Below are 17,231 nucleotides of genomic sequence, written 5' to 3' on the forward strand. Positions count from 1 at the left end.
TTTCCAAAGTGGCCCCGTGGGGGTTCAAAGCTGATCTCAGCTGAAGCTTGCTAGATCCAAAGGGTGGCATAAACCCCATCCAAACACGGTCGATCGCTGGGAAGATGAGTGGACCATATCAACTCGACCATTCATTGGACGAGTGGACCGTCTTGCAGATATTCGATAAGTAGTAAGTGAGTGGTAGAGCAGTAGTATTGAGCCCCCGGTCAGTTCTGAGTCTGACAGTATGCATCACGCACGGGGTGGATCAGAAGCTTGAAACCATTTGGTTCACTAGTGCTACGATTGCCGATCGCGCTGTGGTCGCACCAGGAGTCCAGGACCACAGTCGACAATCATGTAAGGCGACCCCACCATACTTGGTAGCACAGTAGTGCTGTACTTGGTAGTAGTAGTATGTCATGAATTCTCCGCGAGTGTATGTTGGCTGTGTTCACTCGGTTGGTGAGGGTGGTGGTAACTGACAAGTATGTATGTGTCTCGGAGACCAGGGTCATCTATCTGCACACCACAACACTTGATCACTGGAGGCTGAAAGCACTACTACACGAGGACCAGACCCAAGGTATGATTCTGGGATTGATCGGGAGGACAAGGAGTCCACTTTTGCCCCTGCGTGGCCGATCGTCAGCAATGTTCTTGCTCAATCAGATCCCAGCTTGCAAAGCGATCAGATCTCAACTACATACAGTGCTACTCTCCTGCTCGGTTGTCCTTTCCAGGAGCGGTGAGCTCTGGCTGCGTGATGGTTGATGGTCAGACCAGCCAGGGCTCCAGGGATTGTCACGATTGGCGCTCCATGACTTTCAAGAAGCTCGGTGACCTCGCAAGACCCAGAGGACTGGAACAGACGCGACTAGCAGATCCGCCAAGTGGAGGCCTTGTAAGTTTTCTGCCGTGCAAGACCCAAACGAGTATGTAATGCATGCATCTGCAGATGAACCATACTCGAAGTGGATGTCCAGTGGGCCGTGCGCGAGAGCCCTTTCCGATCGTGAGTTCATCAGACATTGTTTAGTGTCAATCCCAGTGGCTGGCTGAAAAGGACCGAGGAGGGGATTCGAAAAAGGGTAAAACAGAGTGCCACCAACCCAACAAGGCCAATTGTCATCACAGTTCACAGTTCGCACTGATGTTTCGTTGCTGGCCATTCAGCCGTGGCGCACTATTCGTTGTCGTTGCTGATTGATTGTTTCCTGAATCGTCCAAGGCCCGTGTAGGCCTCGACGAGAGGTCAGCCACATGACATCGATGAATAATCGAGACCTGGCATTCTTGCTCTCGTGACTCGTTATCAGTTGGATCATTCCTGGACGGTGACAGTCTTCCACGGGATGACAGTAGACCGCGGGCCTGTCGCAGTGGGGGTGAAGAGAATGGGAAGCTTCGTAGGCGACGAGGCGTAGGACTAGGACGGACTGATCTGGGTAGCGTGACTCTGATCCGTGGCACACGGTCGGACCGGATCGATCGACAGACCCACCCGTTCGCCCAGGAAAACCCAGTCTAAGATGCAGACCATAGGGCCTGTGATCTATGATTTGTATCAGCAAATCATAGTATGGTGCAAAATGATGCATACACAGCCGAAGGTCAAGTCAGAGCCGGAGCGGACTCGTGTGGGTTTCGTGTCGAATAGGCTAACTGGCACACTGCTGTCCTAAGTCGATTCTCCATCCCTCGTTGCTAGAACCATTGACAACCGGGCTGACCGGACCAGTGGCGATCGGATATCAAGCATGGAGGAGGACACGATGCTGCATTGGACTGGTCTAGTCAAACAAAGCCACGGACACGTCTGCAGGTGGGACGGGAGCTTAACAGCTTGTGTTACATGTGTGCTCTCGGACAATTCATCAGCCGACCAACGCAGATGTGATGCATCATTTTCGTATTGCCTTGCAAGTTGCCACCGACAGCTCATCTGGAAGCTGTGCATTGTGACTGAGAGAGCGCTTTGCCTTGGAAGATCGTCTTTCGGCCGAAGTACAGATGAGCCGACTGTACAGCGCACAGCGTACAGTGTACAGTGCATCATTGAAACCCGGTCAGGGAGGCGAGTCAAGCCCTCAGATCATCCTTGAACCATTTCTCCGTGGGATGGAGCTGGAGATAGTCCCGGATCCTGCATCACCGCAGAGTGCCATTGAGCATCTCACCTATCTCCCCGAGCCTAGTGGCCCTGGCAGGAAAGCATTTAGACTGTGCAAGGATGGAAACTGGTCGGATGTCTTCCTTCGTTCTGCTATCTTTTTTGTTCTTCCTGCGTCGTCACAGCGCAGAGATAGCTAGTGGTAAGAGGCCGCGTAAAAAGTTTCCATCCACGGTTACTTGCATGTTTACCCCCTTCTTGGATGACAGGAAAAAGGCCAAGGTCTACTCCAGACACAACTCTCGGCTCGTGGCGAGTCCACAAACGGAGTGTCTGGACCATATCCACTACAGGATCTTGGATCATCACGCTGATAGACTGTCAGTACTACCATCAGATACAGAGTGCGTAACTAGAGTATATGCCGAACTCGAATCGCACGTATCTCAGCCTAGGAAGAGCGACACCCATATAGCAGCACTCGCTCGACTCGGTCCATGGGTATCCGGGAGATGCCCGTCTCTTGCCCGTCAAAAGAAAAAAAGAGTACGCGTTGGTGGACATTTTGTGGTCACGCCGTGAACTGTGAGAAGAATAAGAAGATGGACCGATGGTGCCGTAGAAAGGTGGACGGGGGCGGGACGGGAGGCTCCACTTGACGCTGGGCTCCTGCGCAGGCCGCAGACTGGAGTACGAGCATCCTGGCGACTGGCGAGTACTTGGGTAAGGGAGTCGGGGTCGAGGTTATTACTAATTGGGGCAGGAGAACTTGTTCAAGTGAGTACCGTGCTGATGCAGGGGAGATCCACCGGATGATCTCTGACGGGCTCGCATCGAACTACTGTAGTCGCTCTTCGCCTCCTACACTACTACGCTAAATCCCTCCTACACGATGTTACTCGATCGCAGTGCGAGGTCATGAATCTCTTGTCTGATCCCGTCATTTCCATTGCGTGCATCTTCCTGATCGAGACAAGCGTCACTCGTGCTTGACCATTCAGAAGACCAGCCTCTACCATCTTGCACGGTCCCTCCCAGATGACAGGACACGGGAAGTAGATCAACCATTGCATCTTTTCCAGATCGTTGAGAGGTCGGCCACACATTGAAGAATGTACATATGGGCCCTGTGTCCATTGTCCAGTGGTCCACTCGTGGTCAGCGCGTACCGATTGAGAATCTCGGCCCAAGTCGGTGTGCGCGTGTGCAAACCCCCTGGCCACCATCTGGTTTGTTACCATGGGATGAAGTTTTGTATAAGGGATTAGGTCCAAATTCCAATTCCAGAGGAAAGACATATGATTTGAAGCTTAGATGGCCTATTAACTGCCATAGCGCCCTTTACCCAGTCATCTCCTGTACAGTAAGTACTTGAGTGACCATTATACAACCCTGGCAGACGTCACATCCCTTGGGTTTGCCGATAAGAGGGTGAGCCCCTTACAGATCTCCAGGGTAGGCAATACGCTGCAAGTTGCAAGGCCAGTGTCGTCTGTACGTAAGGAAGTCAGAAAAAGAAAGCTACAAAAACAAATATGACCAAGTCCAGTGGACGAAGGAAGTAAAGAAGAAGAAGCAAAAACAATGGTTGCCGACCGCGCGAGAAAAGATCTACCTCCTTGAGCTGAGCGCGAACCAAAACAGCGACAACGACGAAACAATGCGATGTAGTCATGAATTTACCAGCGCAATGGTTCTGCATCCCACAGCTATGTTCGCAACCATGCCCAATAACAAGAACCATCCCGGACGTGATGATCGAAATGGTATGTTGGAGAAGCCTCCCGTCTCGACTCCACATTGACAGGCTGATGGTCCTTTGGCCGGTGGTTTTCTGTGACTCCGTCGGGACTCACGCAACAGCTGCCATTTCCGTATACCGTTCGCCCTCATGGGACACTTTCTTCAACACGAGCAGAAGAGGGAAAAGTCTCACGTTTCTTCCTGAGTGGCGGAACGGGACGATGGTGACAACGTGCCTTCGCCACTACATCCTCTGAAGCGGTAGGGAGCATCCAATTCGCGTCTCTGACCGTCTTCGAGTTGCGAAAGAACAAAAAAAACATGTGATGGCCATGTGTGACAAGAAATCAGAACATCCAATGCATGTGGACTCCTCGAGTGCTACAGATCGTACCTGCTGCAGGCCATCATCAAACCCCCAAAGGGCACCCAGACAGCTTGACATTCTCTCTCCTCTCTCTTCATGCGCTGTGGTTTCGAGGCGTGGAATTTAGAGCATCAGATATGACACGCTAAAATCTCACAACAACATGTACTCGTAGCCATCCTACCCATTGTAAGACAAGCCCCGACAGGGTTGGACTGGAATGTGCCAATTTCCACCACCTCGGGTCGAGGTACGAATGGTGACCCACCCACAGCTGGAGATGAGTGACAAGCTGCAGATGTAGACTTTTCCTAGACCTTTCTTCGGGACAGGGTTGGATTGCCTTATGGAGTCGATGGCCCGAGCAAGTGGCTCTTCATTTCATGAGCAACACTCCTCTCCAGGTCATCGGTCGCAGCTTGATCGCGTCGTGACCGCAAGACTTCTTCACTATCAGTCTAGCCATATTTGATTGTGGTCGTTGTCGAAGACCACACTGTTTGTACGGCGCATTCAGCACTGATTCTCGCGCCATGGCAACTTATACCGGGCCCACGCACCCGAGCGGGCATTCGAAGCAGTTTGTGCTATGTTTTGATGGAACCGGGAACAAGTTTGCCGGCGATGAGTCTGATAGCAATGTGCTCAAGATCTTTCGAGTATGTTTGTCGCTGTTTATGCTGGGTGATCCATTTTCCGGTAGGACAGCACGCACGTTACTAATCCCGGGAGATTTTTTCCCTGTAGATGTTAGATCGCAGCCAAAGTCACCAATATCATTATTACCAACCCGGCATCGGCACATACAACACCACCGCGACGCTTACCAGCCATGGTCGCATTCAACGAATCAAGTCATGGTATCAGAAATCAAAGGACTCGGCCGTCGGCTCTTCGTTCGACCAGCATGTCATGGGCGGCTACAAATTCTTGATGCGATATTACTCCCCCGGTGATGAAATCTTTTTCATCGGCTTCAGTCGCGGCGCATACATTGCGCGATTCTTGGCCGAAATGCTCGACTATATCGGCCTCCTCGAGGCGGGTAATGAGGAACTCATTCGGTTTGCCTGGAAGACTTTTGCCAAATGGCAGCAGCGCGCAGGTGACAGTGAGGAAGATCGAAGGGAGAAAAAAGACTCTTCGAATATATGAAAGCTTTCCGTGAAACTTTCAGCCGTCCGATCGCGCGCATCCGCTTCATGGGACTCTTCGACACAGTCAACAGTGTACCGCGCTTCGAGAATGCGTGGATGCAACGCAGCAAATTTCCGTATACCGCCCGCAGCTCTGCGAGGATCATCCGCCACGCAGTGGGAATCGACGAGCGAAGAGCCAAATTCCGACAAGATCTGATTTCGGGGCAACGACCGCCTGCGAAAGGGCATCACAAGCACAGGCATCATTTGGACCCGCACAGAATCAACCAACACATTGCGGCCCGATACGCCGATGTCAGTCAGCATTTACATGGCCAGACCCAGACTGCACCAGAGACCAGTGCCGAGCCGGCAGTCCCTGCCATCACACTTAATGACCAGGCGGAGCTGGGCCCGAGCGACGAGGCGGTTCCCAACACCTCAGCATCAGCTACATCCCACACTGCGGGCTGGGGTCCGTCTGCCGGTGAATCTTGGTACCATGCACCGCCGTCTCGCTCCTCGAACCATGGCAGCGAGGCCAATGACACAGACGGTGTTGGCCATCGTTATCGGGCACCGTCTCCTCGACGGAACAGTCTGACTGTGCCACGGGCAGGGGCCTCGCTTGATGAACGCCAATCGATTTGCAGTGGTCACTCCGCTGACGTGTCGATTCGCATCCCCAGCCTTGCCGACGAGGAAGACGATGAAACGCACCAGGATATTCACGAAGTGTGGTTCCCCGGCTGTCATGCCGATATTGGTGGAGGATGGAAACTGCAGAAGGGTGAACACTGGGCTTTAAGTCACGCCCCTCTGGTCTGGATGGTCCAGGAGGCTCGCAAGGCAGGTCTTGAGCTCGATGAGCGCAAGATGAAGCAATTCCAGTGCTTGGAAGAATTTGATGGTGACTACAGTCCCATCCGGGAAGACTGGAAACTCTCCGAGCACAGCAACTGTGCCGATGGCCACGGCGAAGACCCGGATGCTTTCCGGGCTCAGCCAGATGAGAAGGGCCGCTCCACTGCCAGTCGCGATTTCTGGGACGCGCTGCATACGTCCAGTACCAAGGGCTTACTGCACGATTGTCTGCGATTTAACCAAGGCTTGCCGACCCTCTCGGTGCTCTCCTGGCGCATCATGGAGTGGCTTCCCTTCCGACGCATGGACCTCCAGGAAGACGGTACCTGGAAGCCTATCTCCTGGCCCTTGCCCCGGGGTGAAGTGCGAGACGTGCCTCTGGATGCCGAGATTCACGTCTCGGCCATTCGTCGCATGCAAGCTGATCCCAAGTACCGGCCTGGCAACGTCATCGTGGGCGGTGGTGGACGGGGTGTACGAGTGGCACCCGCATCCTATGGCATGGGAGAGTGGGTGGTGTTCAAGAATGAAGGGGATGGGGTTCGGGAGACTTATGTTCGAAAGAGTGTCTCCAAGCAGTGCAAGGAAGCTCTCGAACAAGAGAGGAAGGAGAAGGGCTCCGCTGGCTGCTAGGTAGTGGGTAAATCCTGCTGGCTTGATTTTGATTCTCCGCAGATCGTCTGGCCTGAATTAGGCCCCCTCCCAGGCGATGGGCTAGTCCAGTCTCCTGGAGACCATGGGATGCCGTTGATGATATTTGAGTAATATGTTGTGAATTTCACCGTTCTGATTGTAAGCAAGTCAAGTTGGTATTCGACAACCTGTTCCTGCTCGCTGTACCTCGTACTTGGACTTGGGCTCAGGTTCACAATCCTGGAGTGTTCGGCTTTGTCCGAGCGCGCAGTCACAAGTCTGATCTCCGTTGATCCCTGCAGCCTGTGAAAGCTATTGAAATCCTTGACTTGTTGAACTCCCACCGAGCTTACAATAAGCCTATGTGCAACTCCAAGGTTGGATTTCGGCGCCGAGCCACCTCCGACCGTAAAGATCTTACCTATAGATCAAAACCAGAGGGCGACTATGTACCATCACATGTGGAAACTATACCAAGGTAACTCTGTCAACCTTGAGAGGCTGAAAGGAGCTATCGAGGCGTATCTGGTATTTTCGGAAGGAGGATAGCGTGTTGTATCGTCAGCAGGCCGCTGACAGTGATCGGTATACGGGCCGAATGATGCCCTCATCAGCCCTATTGGCGTCATTACTCAGCCAGACCAGAGTCTCGACCCTTTCGTCCCTTGCGTGTGCCGGGGTTGACAATTAAGGTTGCATTTGATGTGGTGGGGTTCTGGAATGCCATATCCATGGTTTTCCTGCGGTCTCGGCCCTGTTGACGGAGCGCTGGGTAGACATCATAAATTATAATATTATATGATGCGGAGCCTCATCCGGTGCCTGTCCGGGTGTCTGCGTTAGCCTCCTCCGGTGAAGCAAAACAACATTTGGGATATGTGTATAACTGTGTATTATGTGGATCTGATCAACACCGGGTGGATGTCGCTGGAATTCATTGTTGACGCCCTGAATCGGGCGTACTAGATGCCTGGGTACGTCCAATAGGGCAAGTTCCAGGTTGCGCGGTTCCACCCACGGATCAGGTACTTGCATAGTATAGTACTATAGTAGTAGTACTACGTGCAGACTGCAGACTCAGAGGAGTAAAGCTATCAACCTAGAATGTCAACTGATATGCAGGTACAAGCCAGTAACTTCTCTCATTGGCACCCAGAGGTCTTGGCCCAATAACCGGAAAACATCTTGGGAGGTTGGGCACCGTGGTCTCCAGTCAGCAGAATCCTCAATTGGACTACTGTCAGTGTCATTTCCGCGCAGATCAACGCCTGAGCGGAACTTGCCTCCCCCGCTCAGAACTCAATTTGTTGTCAGACTATCAGGAGGTTTCAGGGGTCGTATCAGGCGAAGGATCTTGTCGCAAGCTCGGACGCACTCGGACGCACTCGGGCACCACTCGTGGAGCCAAATGTTGGAGAAAAGGAGGATCCCGTCACATTTGCTATCGTGTTTTCAAATGTGGACGAATAGGCGGACCATGCTTACGAAGCCTGAGCAGAGCTGGATTAGAAAGGCGCAGGCTCAATTTCGTTGGGAGTTCCCGTGGCGAAATGTTTAGGTGTAGGATCAAAATATACTTCCTCGAAACAGGCTGTTGGGGACATGAATAGGACCTGGTTTAGACCGATCATCAGGGCGGAAATCTGCTGGTGCTTCGGATGTCAGGTAGTAGTGAATCGTGACCTGTATAGCCGTGCGAACCTCTACCTCTACAGAGGAGGGCTATCGCTGACATCAAGTTCAGTCAGCTAACAGCAGCTGGATGCTTCTCAATGCTACTGAGTACTGGCATGCAGAATTCCATTATGACCGAAACCATCAGAGCCTCATGCAACAACTAAGTGGGTTCTAGATCCGCTGTGGAACATGATGGAATTGCATTTGTATGCCTTGATAATGTTCATGCCCAACAACTAGGTAGATTGCAATAAATACGGCACAGGTGAGTGGACAATGGTCGATTAATCACGATTCTTGATTTCTGCAACTTCATCTCACCTTGATTCAAGGGAAACGCCCGTATATACGTACGCTTACCCCCGTTCGTGTCAAGTCTTGGCGCCGTTTCGCCGCAACCTTCTTTTTTTTCCCTCCCTAGGCTGCCCGTGGATCTGATCTTCACGTTCTCCCATTTCGCTCTTTTTCCTTCTTCTAACCCTTTCTCCTCTTCCAACTTGGCAGGTCCAAGGCTCTTACTCTAATTCCTGTGACTGTGCCCGCTACCTCAATTTCCTATCTAGGATGCGTTCGGCGTGAAGCACCTCATCTGCGCCTTTTTTTTTGATTCCCCTTTCATAACGCTCCACCCACCTTTTCCCCCCCCCCCCCCCCATTCCGCTCATCCTCCTTCTTCACTCTTCGCCCTCTCTTCCAACCCACGCCACGTTTTCACCCAGGGTCGATCACTCTCGGTTGTGGAAACCATGGTCGGCTCACATGGGTTGGAAATCAGGGGCGCCTCTGAGCCTAGTAACACCAAAGGCGCCACCGCGTCTGTTTCCGAGAGCCACTCCGAGCGCGCTGTGAAAGAGGACGTCATGATCACTTCGTCGCTCCCTCGTGAGCAGCTGACGCCTGTTCGGACTCGTGCTCCTTTGGCGCCATCGCATTTGCGCTCCCGCTCACTGGCAGGGATTCCCGGCATGCCTTCCATGACCCGCGCCTACTCCTCCCCCGGAATGGACTCGCGAGGTCGGTACATTTTTGTGAACGGCCGAGGAGGGTCGGCAACTCAACCCACCATCGATCACACCAAGCGCTCCAACCCAGGACAAATGCGCAGCGAGGATCACCTTGAGACCCGCCTCGGCTCCTTGAACATAGTATCCGAGACCATCTCCGAGAACGCCGAGCTCGAGACAGTGCCGCGCTCCCCTTCTTCGCAGTCAGCCTCCTCGCCCGTGCTGATGCCCCAGACATTCTTACGCAGCGGTCGACTGCGCTCGACCTCCCCTCTGCACTTTCAGCTGCCACACATCAACAGCCCTCCCTCGGTCCACAGCTCCCCTACCCTGGGCGGTCGATACAATGAAGCCTACCCTATCCACCCCGCCTCTTCCACGTCTTCCATTCCTTCGACTCCGACCAGTTTCCGATCCCGCAGCCCCAGCATCTCCTCGCTGGAGACAATCCCTGATATCCCTGACGCCGAGGCAGAGGCACTAGAGGAAGAGAGAATCGCCGAGCTCAAGGCGGCTGCTGACGCCGCTGATGCGGCTGGCACAACCGGCCGACGACGAGGCGCTTCTGACGTGGCCACGCCGTACAATTCCTTTACTCTTACTCGCGGGGGAAACAACTCGTATGCTTCTCGCATTGATAAGCGCAAGCGCTGGAGTGTCTGCGGAGCCGAGCGCCGACAGGATCTCGACCTCGAAACTATCTGGGAGGACTAAATATGACAATTGCATTTCTTCCGCCGACTCTTCGCCAAACACTCATGGTGCAAATCATATCGGCTCTTACTTTGCATAATGTCCATCCAACGGCGTTTTCTCATCATTGACTACCCTGGCACGATAAGGACTGCCCGTTCTCCACACAGTCACGTTTCACTTTGCATTCAAGCCACCAACCCGTCCGACGATGTACATTCCCACCATCTCTGTGCTTCTGTTCTTCTTCCTCTCAGCGATGTCATACCCACAGGCGTTTTGTTTTTTTTTTTTTTGTTTTTTCTCCCCTTCTACACGGTTGGCGCCCTCGGTGGTTCCTGGGATCATGCTCTCCGGTGGTGCAAATGGGTCTTGGGCCAGGCGTTGAGTTTCTGATCGATCTTTTGCTCCTCCTGGACACCCGCGCACTTCGATATCGTTCTTTTCCTTCAAGAGTCCCAACTGTCTTTGGGCCTTACGTTGCTACCCTATTCTCGTTGATCGTTCGTGATACCACCGTCTTTGTGTATTCTTTTAGTCGTCACCTGGAGTCTGGGCTTGCTGGGTTCTGACACGACAGGATCGAGACCGGGGCCTTCTCATGCTGGCGTCGGTATTTGTTCCGACCATGTCACTTCACGGGATTCAATGCAAGATCGCTCATACATGACACTTAATTCTCTCCCCGGAATGAATTCATACAGTTCCTTGAAAAAGCGGCTATATCTCCCCTTCTTGGCCCCATAGATTGTACGGCAGCCAATCATGCCCCAGCTACCCCCACTTTGATGATCATCGACCATCAGCCACGAGTACTCGCCTGGATGGAGGGACCGAGGCTTGTCCTGTTCGTCCTGAATCACGACAGGAGTGCGCATCACAGGACACAACAATCAGTAGAGCGCGGTCGCACAGTACAGGTAACACTCTCTGCCGCACTCACTGAGGCTGTCTGCCGATCGCTGTGATGTCGATCAAGCCCCGTGTCGGCATCATCGGCGCGGGTCTCTCGGGCTTGCGATGTGCTGACATTCTCGTCCAAAACGGAGCGCAAGTGACCATACTTGAAGCTCGAGACCGGGTTGGCGGCCGAGTAAGTTTCTGCTACCAGGACGGCGGTTTTTCTCGCTCGATGATCCGCTGTATTGCACAAGGATAGCATATCTCTAACTTATCACTGACGGCTGCCTTCCGATATTCCAGGTCCATCAAGGAAAGGTCGGTGGTCATCTGGTGGATCTGTACGTGTTACCTCCCAACCATTTCTTTTTTTTTCAAGCCTCGGTTGCTTCTGCCTGGTCAAATAGTCCACTCATTGTAATTGAAGGGGCTCCAATTGGATTCATGGCACGGGGTCAAATCCTATCACGGCCATTGCCGCCGCGACGAAGACGGTGACGCATGACCCCGTGGGCCAGAATCTCATGATTACCCGAGATGGTCAAGTGCTGGACGAGACCTTGACCGCGAAAGCTTCAAACTTCATGTGGACAACAATTGCCAAGGCCTTTGAATACAGCAATCAGCATAGCAGTGTGATCCCTCCTGAGCGAAGTCTCTACGACTTTATCCGGGACCAGCTGGAGCAGATGGATTATTCTCCGCAGGAGAAGCGAGTATGCCTGGATGCTTGTAAGCTATGGGGTGGCTATGTCGGCGATCCAGTTGGACGTCAAAGTTTGAAGTTTTTCCGCCTCGAGGAATGCATTGACAGTGGTGAGTGGCTGAATTGTGTCAATGACTGCGATTGGTGTTGGAGCATTGACTTACTTTTCAAGCAAGGCAACGACTTTGTTGCGTCAACGTATCAGCGGATTGTGGAATACGTATCTCAAGCAGCGCTTTCAAAGGCAGACGTACGATTTAATCAGCCTGTTGTGGCGATTGAGACACCAATTCGCGAGCAGATGCCAGACCGCAGTCAGCCGATCACCGTGACGACCGTCTCCGGTGATCTATACTATTTTGACGAGCTGGTTGTTACATGTCCTCTGGGCTGGTTGAAGCAGAATACAGCGGCATTCAGTCCTGCGCTGCCTAGTCTTCTGCTCTCGGCGATCCAGAATATTACCTATGGACGACTGGAGAAAGTCTTCCTGACTTTTCCCCGGGCTTTCTGGCACGATGACTCTACCAACCAAACTGCAAGCAGTAGCAGTGAAGCGAGCCAGTCAACAGCAACAACAGCAACAACAACAGGCACAAGCACAAGCACAAGCCCAGCGATGAACCCCATATTTACCCAATTCCTCGAACCTGAATATACAAACCACCCAGAAGGCATGGAATGGAATCAAGAATGTCTCTCGCTCGCCGGCCTCCCCAGCCCTTGCAACCAGCCCACGCTCATGTTCTACACCTACGGTCCCTGCTCAACATACATCGTCGAACAAATATCCCCTCTGGATCCCCGATCCCCGGAGTATCGAGAGAAATTAATCACCCTGTTCGAACCCTTCTACTCCCGACTTCCCGGATTCGACGCTTCTCGCCCTGATTGCGACCCCACCGGAGTCCTAGCCACCCAGTGGCAAAAAGACCCCTATGCAGGTAACGGATCCTATTGCAACTTTCAAATCGGTCTCACCCAAGCCGACAAGGACATTGTGACGCTTCGAACGGGGGCCGGGGTTGGACCTGAGCGTGGCCTTTGGTTTGCGGGCGAGCATACGGCTCCGTTCGTGGCGTTGGGGACTACTACGGGCGCATATTGGAGTGGCGAGCGAGCTGCCGTGCAGATTTGCGAGAAGTTGAGGTTGGGTAATGTGGGTGTTGCTGGATGTCGGGATGACTCTTTGCCGTCTGCGATGAGCGATAAATCTCCATGAAGTTTAATGAACAGAGTATGATTGCGCCGAGTTCATGTTCTGTGCACTGTGCATATACTCTCTACTCTGTGCTGTACAAGATGGACGAATTTTGTCCTGGACGAGCTTGTACTGGTTCTGGCTTGTATGTCGCATGCAAATCCATGGCACTGTGTTTGGTTTGGCTTGAAAATGGTGGCGCCTTACTTGTACTCTCGTTGGGCGTGTGTCAAGCCCAGTGCCTGGTCAATGGCGGTCATTCTAACTTTTGTTTTTTTTCATTCAACTATCGTGCCCTAAGTACAGTCGAGAAGGGTAGTGTTTCCAAACAAGAATGGCAGTGTCGACAAGTTCCGACCTAGAGGAATACCTGTAACCTTAGTAGTTAAGGCAGTAGTTAGTGTAGTAGTTACTACTCTGGTGGGAAGAAGGTACTGAGTTACTCACTCAGTAGGTCCCAAATGCAATCCAGCCCAGACGTACAGTCCTACCCGAATCATCCGACGCCGCCAATTCGACCAACGCTAGTCCAGTAGTCTCGGCATGCCGTACAAGGAAAGCCAAGGTTTCCAATCGCCCACGAGGCTAGATCAGCGTAACCTGGATGCTAACACACGATCACAACCTGAGCAATTCAATTTCGTCTGATATTCACATTGACTTCAATTCTCATATAGCGCCAAATCACACCCGATTACTCGACAGAACACTTTGATTGACTACTCAGTAAACACTAAACAGCAGCTGCCAGCCATAGAGTCCGTCGGATAAGTACTACTGTTCCAGTGTACCTCACCCACACAGACCCACTACTCGCATGTGAGTGCGGAAACCAAGTGGGTCTGGATCCACCCCTATCCCCCAATGCCATCTCACCATCCTCTCCTTCTACAACATGCTTCACTCTTATATCCACAATGCGATAGAAATTTTCATCTGCTCAGTTGGCTCAACAGTACAACATCAGCACCAGGCCGGCTGGCCCAATGGCAAGGCGCTTGACTACGAATCAAGAGATTGCAGGTTCGACCCCTGCGTCGGTCAAACTTTTTGCAGACTTTCCTGTATCTTGTGTCATGACTCACGACTCACAACTTACTAGGGGATAGATGTCTCTGCGGGTGGAAGGGTCTCACTTTTGTTTTGTGTTTTTTTCTTATTGCCGGTAGTGCGGATTTTTCCTTCTTGCTTGGGACTTGTGGTCTGTCGAGTGTTTTATGGCGTGGATTTTGAGCACTGGGCTCGTCCAGCTATAAGGTAGTCTCAGTTTGTTCTCGAGAACCTAAATGTGCATGGGCGGGAGGTAGGAAATAGCAGATCTAAGCAAGTCGTGACACTGTAGTTGGACTGCTTCACCTAGAATTGACACCAAAAAGTCTACGAAGTACTTACCGCCGAGCTTCTGTGGACATATGTACAGTCAACGATTCAACAGTGCATGTCATGCATATCTACGGTAAAGAATGGCTGGAAGACCCGAAGAATATTAATGAAGCAAAGGTGGTATTTTTTTCATCTTAAGAGAATCTCTGATACTCGCTAAGTAGACAGTAGACGCTGGTGATCAAACACGGGATTAAAGATGCCCGGAGACAAGGGGGAATTTCGTGGTATGCACGTGACAAATGTGGCAAAAGACCGCTTGCAAGTTCGTCATGAAGAGCGAAAGAGGGTAATAAATGAAGCAAGAGCAGACATGAGAAATATCGATGATGCAATGGACAGACGCATCAAGGGCGCACGTGTGATGGAGACAAGAATGCAGCAAGGAGCAAAAGGTTGATGACAGCACGGGCCGGGTCGGACGTTAAAAGACTCATGGAAAGCCTGGAATTCAAGCATGTCTATAAGACGTGGATGAAAGGTATATCTGATTATTGGAAGGCAATGGAAGAAAGAAAAAAAAACGTCCAAGTCTCAGCGCCATGCACCCTGACTGAGAGACAACAGTCCCTGGACACAGTCAAGATCATCCTTGGGACTACTGCCCGCACCGGCCATGAACGCAGACACTTCGGCACTCAGTTCCGGCTCTGGTTTCCCTTGGCCGTCGGAGGGAAGCTGTCGGTTGCGTCTGCCGTTTGATGAGATCCCGAGTCCAGTTCTTCGGTTAGCATCCCGCAACGCAGGGCGAGGTGCCGAGGATACGTTCCGCCGTCGAATTTGTGCTGACCGTGTGCCAGGCACCCAGTTCTCTTTGTCTGAATCGCCCAGGTCAAATTCCATGTCTGCTTTGCCGATCTTGGACGGCGTCTCTTTAAGACTGGACAATTGGTAATGCAAGCTTCGGCTACGCTCCGTCTCGAGTCTCCCGAGAGAAGAGACTGCTCGAGAAAGCTTTCGCCTCTTCTCTCCCATGGATTCGGAGATTGGAGTACGTGCCGCATCAGCAAGAACCGAGGCCATGCTGTTGCGTTGCGAGACACTGCGAGCGAGAGAGCGCTGGCTGTGAGAGCGGAAGAGTCCTGGAGACGATCCCAGGGGGTTATGAGAGGACATTGGCGTTGCAAGGGCGCTGCGAGCATCGGTGTCAAAAGCAGACTCCCAGTTTCGGGCATCGCGGGAGCGTCCGAACATGCGATCAGTCTCAGATGTTGCTGTCCGCGGCGTGACCGGGAAGATTGCACTGCTGCTGCGGCGGAGACCTGTGAATTGCGGTCTACGGACAGAGAACATAGCCACCCGATTCTTGGACGGAGAGGGTTCGTTCTCACCCCGAATGACGGCCTTGCCGTCTGAAGACATGGCGATTCTTAACGACTGTCGGCCCGTTGGAGGCGAAGGAGTCATTTCATCTTCCTTGCGCACCATGGCTTCTCCGTCAAAGGAGAACGACAAGCGCAGAGACGGTGGTGACTTGACCGGTGTGGCGAATACCTGCGCCGCGGCCCGATCGGCTGTCAATTCCCCTCGAAGCTCTGACGACGAGCGTTTCCGTTTCGGAATGGCTCCGCAACCCCCGACGAATTTCTCAAGCGATGACTGTTGGGAGTGTGCGCCAGGAAACTCTTCTTGCGTGGTTGGCGGAGTCTCTTCCACGGCCTCTGTTGAAACGGTAGATTGTGTGCTTGGGCCTACCGCCTCGATGTCATCCTTTTCTTCTTCCCCGCGTCCTACTGATTCTTCCTCCATGATCGGATCAGAATTATCTGATAGATGCAACAACCCATCACTCCAGCCGGATGGCTGGGGGTCATCAACATGCTCTGCCCCACTCGATGACCCAGGCTCCGCAGACGCGCTATCGTCACTTGTTGGATGGCGGCCCGATGAGGCGGACATACTTGAGCCCGGTGCAAGCAACTCGTGAGGTTGGAGCGGTTTGGATTTCCTCCGATCGTTTTGGCGGCGATTTTGAAACCAAATCTGCTCCGTCACAAGAGGAGAGGGTGTCAGTTGAAATGCGTAGCTATGCGGATGGGCGGGAAAATTTGGTGGGCGCTTCAAGTCTTGGCATTACCTACCTGTACTTCCTTCTCGCCCAGCGAGACGCGATTCACGATCTGAGTGCGAGCAAGTTTATCGGGTTTGGGATTCTTTTGATATTCGGCCTCGAGAATAGCATGGTCTTCGGGGCTATTGATCAAATTTGGAAGAGATTCGATATTAGTCTATTGTGCCGCGCGCCTCTTTTTTTTTTTTCTGGAGGTGTTCCGTGAAGACGCGTTGACGGCCCGCGGCTGCATTTGAAGTCGCTCCACGCTTGATTGCAAGAAGGTGATCACGTACCTTGTTCGACGACGCTTTTGTCGAGCGAGTAATTTGTTGTCCACTCGAGGAGGTAAATTCTGGGTCAGAGTCTTTTGAGAGTGTACCAAAAAGGCATAGGTCAAGGTACTCGAGTCCACGGCCGGCAGCGACGGCGAGGAGGAAACCGCCGCCATTGTAGGCTCCAAGTCGGACATTGCTCAATAGAAGCAGACAAACATTGATCCAAGGATGTTTCACAAGTTGGTAATTTGAGACGAAGTCAGATCAGAGCACTGGGGGAAGAAACAAATCGTAAAGACGGTGGTTGAAAGTTGAGAAGAGGCTGGAGTCGAAGCGAGCATGTAGAGAGGGCCGTAATAATCGCGTCGCGATGTACAGACGCGGGAGTGTAGCTAGAACGTGGCCCGCGCTAGTTTCGACGTGCGCCCGTAAAGTACTCAGTACTTGCGCTACCTTGTTCTTCTCCGGACGTGACCATGAGACTGATTTGTATGTGTA

The 17,231-nt window shown here is 52.5% G+C and overlaps 4 protein-coding genes across 4 annotated transcripts; 3 read left to right on the forward strand and 1 right to left on the reverse strand.

Moving 5' to 3' along the window:
* Positions 1 to 4,738: 4,738 nt before the first annotated feature.
* N7539_001797 (uncharacterized protein) lies at positions 4,739 to 6,841 on the forward strand (the record flags this gene model as incomplete). The annotated part of the gene is made up of 3 exons (XM_056931400.1): positions 4,739 to 4,864; positions 4,953 to 5,316; positions 5,364 to 6,841. The coding sequence occupies 3 exons, from the start codon at positions 4,739 to 4,741 to the stop codon at positions 6,839 to 6,841; spliced, it is 1,968 nt and encodes a 655-aa protein (XP_056793431.1).
* A 2,423-nt stretch (positions 6,842 to 9,264) lies between these two features.
* N7539_001798 (uncharacterized protein) lies at positions 9,265 to 10,236 on the forward strand (the record flags this gene model as incomplete). Its single annotated transcript, XM_056931401.1, has 1 exon — positions 9,265 to 10,236. The coding sequence occupies one exon, from the start codon at positions 9,265 to 9,267 to the stop codon at positions 10,234 to 10,236; it is 972 nt and encodes a 323-aa protein (XP_056793432.1).
* A 946-nt stretch (positions 10,237 to 11,182) lies between these two features.
* On the forward strand, positions 11,183 to 13,043 carry N7539_001799 (flavin monoamine oxidase family protein; the record flags this gene model as incomplete). The annotated part of the gene is made up of 3 exons (XM_056931402.1): positions 11,183 to 11,308; positions 11,419 to 11,456; positions 11,543 to 13,043. The coding sequence occupies 3 exons, from the start codon at positions 11,183 to 11,185 to the stop codon at positions 13,041 to 13,043; spliced, it is 1,665 nt and encodes a 554-aa protein (XP_056793433.1).
* Positions 13,044 to 14,939: 1,896 nt separating this feature from the next.
* On the reverse strand, positions 14,940 to 16,927 carry N7539_001800 (homeobox domain-containing protein; the record flags this gene model as incomplete). Its single annotated transcript, XM_056931403.1, has 3 exons — positions 14,940 to 16,388; positions 16,487 to 16,598; positions 16,752 to 16,927. The coding sequence occupies 3 exons, from the start codon at positions 16,925 to 16,927 to the stop codon at positions 14,940 to 14,942; spliced, it is 1,737 nt and encodes a 578-aa protein (XP_056793434.1).
* Between the last annotated feature and the right edge of the window lie 304 nt (positions 16,928 to 17,231).

This window comes from Penicillium diatomitis (genome assembly GCF_028827545.1).
Source record: "Penicillium diatomitis strain IBT 30728 chromosome Unknown utg000002l_segment0_segment0, whole genome shotgun sequence".
Taxonomy (NCBI): Eukaryota; Fungi; Ascomycota; class Eurotiomycetes; order Eurotiales; family Aspergillaceae; genus Penicillium; species Penicillium diatomitis.